Genomic DNA, 12313 nt, shown 5'->3' with positions numbered 1-12313 from the left:
TTTTGGTGAAACATCGACCTTGTCTTTTCAATGATGACAAGTTGAGCTGCATAGAATGTCCTGTTTATGGCTAATTTTAGTCTCCGTCTCAACATGAGACTAATAGACCTAGACAGCACATAAGCGATTGTGTCACATCCCATTGTGTATACCAATTTACATGTATGTGCGGAAACACGTACATAGGGAGGAGCAATCGTGATTTGCAAATAAGGGTGGCGGAACACATACTTAAATGGCTACAGAACCAAATGAATTCGAATGGTCAAATAAGATCACAGGATAGACAAACATCTTCCTCTATTGCGAAACATTTAGTTGAAACTGGTCATAAGGTTGACATCAAATCAGCATTTGTAGTGTTGTACAAAAACCTTCAAGGACGTATACTAAGGTTTATTGAAGCCTTGGCTATACGGAAATTGAAACCGCCTTTATGTGTTCAAAAACAATTTGTTCTTACCCTTAACCTACCCTGGTAATGCTTATTTATTATCCAGAGTAGTCATCACATTGTTTTTGTGTACTTTATTTATTTTCTTACCTTAACCTGTCTAGTTGACCTTTTAATTTTCATATAAAAATGTCTTAACAAGTATATGTGTGATCAGATTGTTCGAAATGTATTGCGCTAATATATCACATAATTCTGATAAACTTTGAATCTAAATCACCAAGGAAAACCTGGAAGCACTGGATGACCTTGGTGGTCTAGCTTCAATTGACTCATGATTTCAACTATATAAAATTACTAAAATCTCCACAAATCCCCCTTCTGACAAAATATATATATTTCTTAGGTCAGAATAAAGACTGATCATATTATTATTCAGAGCTAAACATCTTGTTTGTCTGCCTCCACAAAAGGAAAATGAGTATTTATAACTTGGATACTATTATTCATGTGGTTGAGGCATACTACTAATTTCAGAAGTATTTGTTGCAAATAGGAGTTTTCTTCAGGAATATACTGTTTTTAAATAATAGATGTGTATTTACTTATCGATCAGATGATGAATATTTGAAACTTGTCTCATCTTACTTACTTACGCCTGTTACCCTATGTGGAGGAATATAGGCCGCCTGCCAGCATTTTCCATCCCACTCTGTCCTGGACAATCCTCTCCAGTTGTTTCCAACTGCTAATCATTCTTTTGATGTCTATATTAAATTCCCGACGCGATGTGTTCTTTGGCCCTCCTCCTTTACTTTTCCCTTCAGGATCCAAAGTTAGGGCTAACCTCGTGATGCAGTTTGATGACTTCGGCAATATATATGCTATCCACCTCCAGATTTTTTCCTAATTTCCTCTTCACTTGAAAGTTAGTTTTTCCTCTACCTCAGTAGATCGTTGTTGATGATATATAGCCAATAGATCTGCAGTATCTTGCGTAGAAAACTGTTTATAAATACCTGTACATTTTTGTTGATGGTTGTAGTAGTTCTCCACGTTTCAGTTTCATACAATAAAACTGTCTTCACGTTCGTATTAAAGATTGCGACTTCGACATTGGTTGACAGTTGTTTTGAGTTCCATGTGTTCTCTAATTGAGAGAATACTGCCCTTGTTTTGCCAACCCGTATTTTAACGTCTGTACCACATCTTCCTTGTTGATTGATGATGCTGTCTAGGTACGTGAATGTTTCCACCTCTTCCAGAACTTCTCCATCAAATTTGATATGGTTGGTGCTCATCGTTTTATATCAAGGGATCTTGTTTAATCGCTTATGTATGTTGGGACCTACCGCTGTACAGCCTGCTGCTACACTGTCTGTCTTGACCTTCATTTGTTGGTTTGTATAGGATAGAAAAACTAGATCATCTACGAAGTCCAAATCGTCTAGTTGAGTCCAACTTGTCTATTATATTCCGTGTTTCCCCTCAGATATGGATGTCTTCATAATTCAGTCGACCACTAGGATAAAGAGAAAGGGGGGAGTAATTAGCCTTGTGTGACTGCGGTCCTCACTTGGAATGTATCTATCAGCTATCCTCCATGTACGACCTTGCACTGTAGTCCGTTATATGAATTTCGGGTGGTGTTGACGGTCTTCTCAAATACACCATAGTTCCAAAGAATGTTCATAAGGTTATCCTATCTACGCTGTTAAATGCTTTCTCATAATCAAGGAAGTTGATATATATTGACGAGTTCCACTCAATTAATTGTCCAATAATTATCTGTTGTGTTGCGAGTTGGTCGGTATACTATTTATCCTTGCGTCTACTGAATCTTTCATTCTGTTCAACAACACTCTGTTGAAAACCTTTTTTGGTACTATTAGTAGTGTGATGCCTCTGTAGTTGTCACATCCGCTCAGATCTCCTTTCTTTGGTATCTTATTAAGATATCCTTTCCAGTCTGTTGGCACTTGTTCTTCGTTCTAAATCTTCCTGAGTAGAACGTGGAGCATGTTTGCAGTTAATGCTATGTCTGACTTCAGTGCTTCAGATGGTATGTTTTCAGGTCTATCTGCTTTCCCTCTCTTGATTTGTTTGATGGTCATCCTGTTTTATTCGATCGTTGGTGGAGTGATAGCTTTGGGAATGTTTGTGCATACTGCTTTGATATCTGGTGGATTCAATGGAACTAGCCTATCTGAGAGTTTCTCCACCCATCTTTTCCTTTGTTCTTGAGTCTCAGTGATTGGCTTGCTTCCTTTGTCCTTGACTGGTCCTATGGTTTACTATTAGTTAGTTAGTTTCTTCGTCGTGTCATATAGTTGTTCTATATTTGCCTCACTTGCAGCCTTTACTGTTGTCGTTCCTAGCTCTTCCACGTATTTCTGCTTGTCAGTGTAGTGAATGAGAACACAGGTGAGGACAACCAACTATATATTTAGCACAAATTACAACGTTACTTGGTAAAACACAAAAACCATGCTATGATACACTATTTGCAAAATGTTCTTCAATTGCCTCAGGCTTCATTGTTCCTGGATTTCCACACAAATTGCTTTTTATTTCTGTTCTTCTCTTCTTGATCTTCTCAATATTCTGCTGTCAGATATTGTATTCCTTACTCACCATATATACTACTTATGTTGATATCAGTAGCTCACACCACACTCGTCCCCCCTTTTAATAAGCTGTTCTCGCAATCTTTCTGATCGGCGTACCATTGTCTCCTTTGGTGCTGTTCGTGACTCGTGCTCATGATGTTCTTGAAACCATCTCTGTAGTTGACTGGCATTTACACGCTTCTGCTTGTCTTCTCTCCGGATCGTGTAAACTGGGCCGCGTCTCTCCGTGATAATGTACGGTCCCTCCCATTTCGGGATCAGCTTTCCTGACCCTGGTCCTCCTTCAGTGTTAGCTCTCCGTTCTCTACACTTTACCAGGTCCCCCACTCTAAAAGGCTTCCACGCTCTTCTCTGCTGTTCCGCCTTCTTGATGTCTGATATTTGTTTCTTTTTCACGTTCTTTATTGCCTCCGTCCTCTCTTTCCTTAATCTTGTTGCTGTCCACTTCTGCTGCTGTGGCCACGTCTTATCATGCATCGGAAGTCGTGGCTGTCTACCATACATAAGTAGGAAAGGTGATTTCTTGGTTGTTCCTTGGATGGAGGCACGATGCGCCAGCAAAATTAGTGGTAACTCTTTCTCCCAATTCCGTCCTTTAGATGCTAACCATTCCTTTAATGTCCGGTTGTTTCTTTCCGTAAGCCCGTTCGTCTGAGGGTGATACAGTGTAGTTCGTATCCTCTTGATGCCGGACTGCTTTAAACGGGCCTTAAACTCGTCACTTTCAAAACAGGGACCCTGGTCGGTTAGTATCATCTTCGGTACTCCGTGACCCGCTACAATGTGCCGGATTATTACTTCGGTCACTGTTTTCGCCCGCTGGTCTGTAATCGGTACAGCGTCGACCCATCGTGTAGCATGTTCCGTCATTACTAGTAAGTATCGGTTGCCGCTATCCGTCTGTGAAAATGGTCCCATCACATCTACCGACTATAGATCGCCGACTGCGGTTACTGGGACTGACTGCGATGGCGGTTGCATGTATCTATCGCTTTTCATTAATTGGCACTGCTGGCACGTCAACACATATTGGGCCACATCGTCTCTCATGCCTGGCCAGTATGCACTTTGCCCTAGTAAATCTGTCGTTCTTGAGATACCTGTGTGCGCCACCTGATGGCATTCGTGTATCATCTTACGCCGCCAGTCTTTCGGGATCACAGCCACCCAATTTTTGTCATCATCCTGCCAGACCAGAGCTCCATATGTGTTCACTTCCAGTCTTTCCTTTTGCCGAAGTAACATTATTACCTCCTTGTCCATTGCTCGTTTGTCAACATCTGCCCCCTCTCTTATCACTCTGATTACCTCTCGAAGTTTAGGATCAGATTTCTGTTGCCGGACGAGTTCTAGTGGGTCTCTCTCTATACTGTTCACTGCGTATGCTGTCAATGGAAGCTCGGCTTCCATGTCTGGTCTTGACAGGTAGTCCGCCATTACATTTTCCTTCCCTGGAACATGCCCGATACTGGAGTCACACTCTTGCAGCCGTATCATCCATCGCGCTAACTTCCCACGGGGGTCTCGTGCTGTTTGTAGCCACTGCAGAGGTTTATGGTCAGTCTCGATGTGAAATCTTCTACCTAACAGATATGGTCTCCACTTATCTACCGCCCACACAATCGCTAAACACTCCTTTTCGATCGTTGAATACTTCTGTTCCGCAGGCGTGAGAACGCGACTTGCGTATTCCACCACTCTATCAGACTGACTCAAAACGGCACCTATACCATGGTCACTTGCGTCTGTTGTCACTGTAAACGGTTTCTCGAGTTCGGGCAGTCTGAGCGTCATCTGGCGGTCGTCCAGCATGTTTTTGACTTGATTAAACGTTTGTTGGGCGGTTTCAGTCCACGAAAATCTAGTGTTGCTCAACAACTTATAAAGAGGTGCTGCTATTTCGTTGAAATTCTTGATGAACCGACTGTAGAACGCCGCCCTTCCCAGGAACTGTCTCAATTTCCTTTTCGAATTCGGTACTGCAACGTTCTTTACGGTCAGGATTTCCTCCGGCAGTGGTTTTATTTCTCCATTTCCCACTTTATGCCCCAACAACGTGATGCTACTTTTCGCCATCTGTGACTTGTCCTTATTAATTCGAAATCCAAATTCTTCAATTCGCTTTAAGACCGCTTCCACATGCTTGACATGATCTGTTTCTGTCTGGCTGTATACAACTACATCGTCGCCATACCCTTCTACATTATCTAGATCCCTGAGCAGTAGCGACATTAATCTTCTGAACGTAAATGACGCACCCGCCAATCCAAACGGCATTCGTCTAGATTGATATTGTTTATCACGTATGGTAAATGCTGTCTTGCTTCGATCGCTCTCTTTTATAGGCAGCTGCCAATAACCTGACCGCAAATCCAACACTGTAAACACCGTGGCATTCTGCAGCCGATCTAATGTTTCCACTACTGTTGGCATTGCACACGGCTTTAGTTCTGTTATATTATTCAGTTCTCTAAAATCAACACAAAATCTATATTTCCCATTCGGTTTCTTTACCAAGAGTACCGGTGAGCTATATGGGCTGTCCGCCTCCTCAATTATTCCTTCTTTCAGCATCTCTTGAACCTGTCGATTTACTTCAGCCTCTAAGTGCACATGGACACGACGTGTTGTGAATATACTTCCTCCATTGTTCTTTATCGGGATTTCGTGCTTTACTTTGTCGCAAAATCCGTACGGTTCTCCTTCTCCAGTGAACAGTTCCGCATACTTTGTGCACAACTCGGTGACGTTTGGTTTCTTCGTCGGAACGGCTGTTGCCACTCTAACCTCAGCCACCTCGCTACTTTCATGTATTGGGAATGAACCGTACTTCGTGACCACCTTACCGCTTCTTAGGTCAACTATGGCTTTTACTTCTCTTAGGAAATCTGCACCTAATATTGGTCTCGACAGGTATGCGGTTACCACGAACGGAAAACTTATCTCCGAACCATCCACTTTTACGATACTGTTAGACACGCCCAATACCTCTAACATATGCCCTCCTATAGTGTGAACTGCGACTGTACACGGCTTGAATCTCTTACATTGCTCTTTACCTATTAACGAAACTGCTGCCCCTGTATCGATTAGGCACACTAAATCTAGTTCATTTACGTTCACTCTTGCATAGACTGCCCCTCTATCTACCAATGCAACAACCCCCAGATCCCTAGAGTAAGAAGGAAACACTTAGCGTCTTAAATATCTCCGTTTTCGTAGTGTTGAACAGTTTATCTTCCAGTGTCCTGTCCCTCCACATGCGAAACACTTATCATTCCTTTTACGACTCACTCGTAATGCCGCAATCTCGTGCTGCAGTTCTTCAATCTTCTTCTCAATGCTGCTTATCTCCTGACTTCCGCACGCGACCGGAGCTACTGTTCGTGTCATCAACTGTCGCGTCACCTTCGCAAGCTCACTGATATCCACAGGTTGCGCGGCGTGTACCAGTCTCAGCTGCTGGGAAACGGCAACAGGCACGCTCTCGATAAACTGCGACGCCAACAACTGTGCCTCCGACTCATCATCCAGATTCGGCAGCGCGCGACGCAGCAACTTGGTAAGCTCCACGGCCAGCACCAGTGGATCACCATCGATCGGCAACTTCGCCACTCGGAACTTCTGCAGTGCTTCTTCTCTGTCCACTGGGCTATCGAACTCCACGACCAACCGCTCCGTGACTGCCTCCCATGTCGTCTTACCGCCAGCACCGTCCAGGCTGTCATATACAGCACTCGCTCCGCCTCTCAGCAGCGTCCCCAGCACCACCGTCTTCGCCTTCGGCTCCTTCAGGAAGCTCATCACATCTCCGTCCTCAAACTCCTTCGGCCATGGGATCCTCATCCTTGGAGGCAGCGACACCAAATGTAGTGAATGAGAACACAGGTGAGGACAACCAACTATATATTTAGCACAAATTACAACGTTACTTGGTAAAACACAAAAACCATGCTATGATACACTATTTGCAAAATGTTCTTCAATTGCCTCAGGCTTCATTGTTCCTGGATTTCCACACAAATTGCTTTTTATTTCTGTTCTTCTCTTCTTGATCTTCTCAATATTCTGCTATCAGATATTGTATTCCTTACTCACCATATATACTACTTATATCGATATAAGTAGCTCACACCACAGTCAGCTCTTTACCTTCTCTATTCTTGTTCCGCTGTTGTTAATTGCTGTCTCCTTTTTCTTCCTTTCTTCAATCGTGACGAGGTTTTCGGTAGAGATCCATTACTTATGATGATGCTTGTTGCGGCCCAGAACCTCCTGACATGTTGAAGTTAGTGTTCTTTGATCCCTTTCTAATTGTCCTGCACAGTAGTTTCTTCTTCCGAACGTTCCATGTACCTATATTAATTGTTGCTTTGGTTGTTAGGAGGGGCATCGGCCTTGTGATTTTCGAAGAATCTCAAGTTTCACTATAAGGTCATAATTCTTCTGAGTGAAAATCCTTCAACACAGAAAGCAGAGTTTAAATGTTTGAAATTGATTATTCTGGTTAGCGTTTTTTAGCAAAGTTGTTTTCTACGGGATGAGGATGATAACCCACGTTCAACCCTCCTCCATTACCCTGGCTTGGGACTGACATTCTCCCTAGATGAGCCATAGGAGGAGTTTTATCTCGTCTACTAAGTTTTTAATTAAAATACTGAACCAAAATTTAAATCTGGACTTATTTTGTCCTACTATATTTAACACAAACGTTATTGTAATCCAGTGAGGATGAACTAGCACCTTAGAACTTGTCAGTATTATCCAAATGCATCACAGAATATCATTGATAATCTTTGATCGAATTTATATCTCTATTTAAACTTTGTAGTTCGTGTTTGTTCCTTTTTTCTTATGTTTGATCTCATAAGATATTATTTTTGCATTTATACAGGAATGCGGAATCTGTGCCAGCATTTTGGTCAAAATGGAATATTCCTGTCCATCGTTTTGCTAGGCGGTAAGTTATGTCGGTAACTTTCATAATTAACTACAAATTATTGAAGCAGTTGTTATTGTAATGAGTTCTGGTATTATTGTTTCGGCCAACGTGGAATAATATAGAAATAAGAACAATTTAATGGCTTATACATGTGTCATTTTTATTCAGCTATATATAATTTCACTTTCTTAAGTTTTGATAATTTTATCGACTACTCAAATAGTAGATCAGATTTAAACGGATCACACACACTCCATTTTGTTCCATGTAACGGAAAATAAATTTGAGTAAATTTGTCTTGAGAGTTTAAATATTGCATAGCAACAGAGAATCGACGAAATTTACACATTTACAAGAATGCGAATGCTTGTGGAAGATAAGATCTACTCATGAATCCTAAACTATAGTTCTGTTGTTCTTCTCTCGTTCAACACCAAACATTTTCATCTTTCAAACTTACCTATTAGTTACAGGTATGTTTTTTGATGTGACTCAAGTTTATGTTATAACTAGTGACAGTATGGTGGTCTAGCTCCAATTTATTCATGATCTGAACCATTAAAATTACTATAATATCCACAAAACCCCTTCCGATATTAATCAACATATGCACACTAGTGACTGACTTCAAGAGATATTTCCTGGAGTTCTAGTGAGAAGCCGTGACCAGTGGAGTTGAAGCAGGTCTGTTGTGAGATACTAACTCACTGAAGACATTGGTAGATGTGTCGCTCAATTTCGTGGATCGGTTGAAGTTATACATTAACACCGTTAGATGCCGGCTCAATGGTCTAGAGGTCAAGCGCTCGCGCGCGAAAATGATAGGTCGTGGGTTCGAATCTCGCGAGGCGGGATCGTGAACGCGCACTGCTGAGGAGTCCCACAATAAGACGAAACGGTCGTTCAGTGCTTCCAGGTTTTCCATGGTGGTCTAGCTCCAATTTATTCATGATCCGAACTATTAAAATTACTATAATATCCACAAAAACCCTTCTAGTATTAATGTACTCAAACTAAAGTAACCGTAGTGTGGCCTAAAACTACATCCCAATGCTTGGAATCTTAGTGTTTGAATGCTTCTACTAAAAATGTGTGTTCGAAAATTTAAGACATTCTAGATTTTATTGACAATAATCATTTGTGTTGTATGTAAGCCATGTGTATAGTTATAATGCAAAACATGATAACACCGAGTAAGTAGTCTAAACAGCATTTGTTTTTACTGAGCCAATACAATTAAGGTTATATTCAAATCGAAATAAAATAATAATAAGGTCAATTAGTAATCAGTAGATAAACGGATCAAGATTTAATCCATCAATTATTAACAGGAAAGTCATATTCATGCGATAATAAATCAGTTATCACCATAATCATTAATAGCACTCCAATTAGTAATGATAACACCAATCATGAGAAGTCATTATTATTCAAGAGTATGAAGGCAGATTGGCCTGTTATTTATAGAGAATATGTGAAAATTCACCTATTTTCCAAGTGTATTCTAGTTTCTTTTTCATTTAATCAATCTATCTTTGAGACTGGAATAGTCAACCACGAAGTTTATGTCATGTATGTGAGGTGCTTTATTGTTGGTAAGTCGTAAAACTCGATACCAGGTTAAGCCATTTAAGTGACATTGATTTTTTCTATGTTTATAAATTGGTTATTTATCCTGTGTGAATTTAGGCTCGAAACAATTATTCATTACCGGGTTCGTTTACATTCTCGTCAACTCTAAGAACGAACGGTATAATTAGTGTAACCCTAATTTTTAAGACATTCACACACTTCATTCAAATGATCTGCTGAAATTTTTATCCGCATGTCGAACAGTGCCTGCATTCTATAACTTTTTACTTGTAGTGGTTTTGTTTCGTTAAACGACTTTCCACTCATCCATTACTTATTGACAAAAATGAGTCCAAGATTCCAGGTAAGCACAGTCCATAGGTTGGTCATGGTATCCAGCGTAACGGAAATGTCAGTCATTGGTTATAACCTCTAGTGACGTTACCTCAAATGTAACTGAGAATAATACTTGAGAGAATAATCCTTAAACTTATCAGCATTATATATTTTCGGTGTAATAGCATGTTGACTCGAAAGCATGTTTAATTCCTGAGTAACTTACACAGAACATTGTTCAGTGAAGGGACTGCTAGTTCAAATTAAGTTTATCAGAAGCCATTCCATCTTATCTGTGCAATTTTAGTTTAGGATATATTATTTTAAACGAGAATAATATTTCGATGTAAATGTTTATTTAATATCTAGGCGACCTTTTAAATTCTACTTTACTGAATGTTTAGCTTCTTTGTTTTCACCCCAACACATTAAAATTTGAAGTACATAATCAAAAATTACCCACCAAATCCAGATCTCAGTTAAAATAAATCTGTGTACATGGTTAGACTTTATCGATAAGTAGTTTGAAGTTCGTTTTAGAGTATTTTATATTTAACTTTCATGGTGTAACAACTCTTCTCTTTTGAAACTTCAGGCATATATACATACCGCTTTTACAGTCAGGCTTCAGCCGCTTCCAAGCTGGTTTAGTTGTTTTCATGATTAGTGCATTTTTTCATGAAATACTTGTTTCGGTCCCATTGAAAATGCTAAGATTCTGGGCCTTCTTTGGTATGCTAAGTCAAGTACCATATGCCTACATAGTTTCACTCTTATTCCCAAATGGTGGTCAAGGTGGTAACTTAGCCGTATGGCTTACGTTAATAATTGGTCAACCATTAGCTATTCTCGCTTATTTCCATGACTATTTCATAACACATTATAATGTTGGTGGAATATAAACAACTACAATCAATAAATCAGTAAATAAGATTTTTTGTTATTTGGTTTTTTTTGATATTCTTTCCTTACTCGTTGTACAGTGAAGACTTATCCATTTAATTAGATATTTACACTCGACTATATCAATGTTGTTTTTCTGACTAGTAATTAATGGGTTGCTCATTTTTAATGTTGACTAGTTTGTCGATTGATAACTGTTAAATTCCTAAAAGTGATTGTCTGGTTATTCATTATCCTATCTATGCCATTCAACTTTCTTGCCTAACTTTCCTTTTTCTTGCTTGTCGTTTCTCCTAGTTCTGGCTATTTTTTATTCTGGTGTACAAATACTATTAAAGCAACGAAAAACTCTTGTCATTAATCTAATTTTTTGCTTCTATTCTTATCATTGTAATTTATTTTCCCTTTCAATTGAATTTTTACTTTTGATGTCATTACAACCATACTGTCGGTACAATGTGTTTAATTGATTCAGTATCTGTGTTAGTGTTAACTATTTATAAATATTATTCTTAACACATAAAAGTTTGTGAACAAAAGTTCATATTTCTAGGTTGGATTTATGGCATCAGTGCTTTCAGATACGAAAAATAGAGAAGTAAAAGCGTTTTTCATTCCATTTGGAACTATTTGAAATGCTTGTAAGAACTTTTGTCTTAATTCGAACAGACAGTTTCAGAGTATTTGGGTCACTAGTCAATGTAGGACATTAAAAAGGAAACTATATTTGTAAAAATTTTCATCGTTTCAAGTTAAAATAAATCCAATGTTTCGCTCGACATTCCTGTTCAAGCTTTTTCAAGGGGAATAATCAAACTTCAAAATTATCGAATATGAGTGTATGTTTCTTGAATTAACTGTGTACTAAACAAATCCTCCAATGATGTTAACAATTTTGAATGGGGAATTTGTTGTAGTGCTGGTATTAGTCATTTAGTGTATGAAGAGAAATCGTGATAAGATAAGAAGTGTAGTTGTATGTAGACATGATGGGAAAAAAGTAATTGGCTATATATGGCCTCAGGCTATGAAGTTGTTCATCTATCTTTTATTCTTCGATAAAAGTGTGATATCAGAGATTTTCGAACATTTTTCGTCCTCTGATGTATATGACACCATGATTTTCACTGAGGATTTTATGTTCATCGTTTAAAGCTGTTTACACGTGCCCTCCTATGAACTCTTCTCTGTAGCGCATCCAAGCTTGATAATGATGAAAACAAGAAAAGTTAGAGTTCGGGCTTGAGATGAGATTCTTAATCAAATTTTCCTCTTATTTGTGGCACTCGTCCACTAAATTACTTGAAAGATTTCCGAAAACGCTTGATACCACAACACATATTGAACATTAAAAAAATCGATGCCCTACAAATTTACAGACAGGTATCCTAACACGACTTCAGGTTACAGTTGTTAATAAAATTGGGCAATCCGATAGATATTATCGTGAATAGAACTTATCATAGCAAATATAGAATGAAAATAAACAAACAAATAATCATAAATCGTTGTGCTAAATTAGCTGGTTGTTCATCG

At 39.2% G+C, this 12313-nt stretch overlaps 1 protein-coding gene across 1 annotated transcript in view; it reads left to right on the top strand.

Moving 5' to 3' along the window:
• The window catches only part of Smp_127280 (diacylglycerol O-acyltransferase 1), a gene marked incomplete at its 5' end in the record, with an annotated part of 43148 nt that extends 31593 nt beyond the window's left edge, over positions 1-11555 (top strand). The window contains 2 exons of the mRNA XM_018792692.1: positions 7919-7984; positions 10470-11555. Coding sequence (XP_018644126.1) covers positions 7919-7984; positions 10470-10776 — 373 coding nt within the window. The 3' untranslated portion in view covers positions 10777-11555. The remainder of the gene's footprint in view (positions 1-7918; positions 7985-10469) is intronic.
• Positions 11556-12313: the final 758 nt, after the last annotated feature.

The sequence above is a fragment of the Schistosoma mansoni genome (genome assembly GCF_000237925.1).
Source record: "Schistosoma mansoni, WGS project CABG00000000 data, supercontig 0187, strain Puerto Rico, whole genome shotgun sequence".
In the NCBI taxonomy this organism is placed as follows: domain Eukaryota; kingdom Metazoa; phylum Platyhelminthes; class Trematoda; order Strigeidida; family Schistosomatidae; genus Schistosoma; species Schistosoma mansoni.
This window is presented reverse-complemented; position numbering and strand designations above follow the sequence as displayed.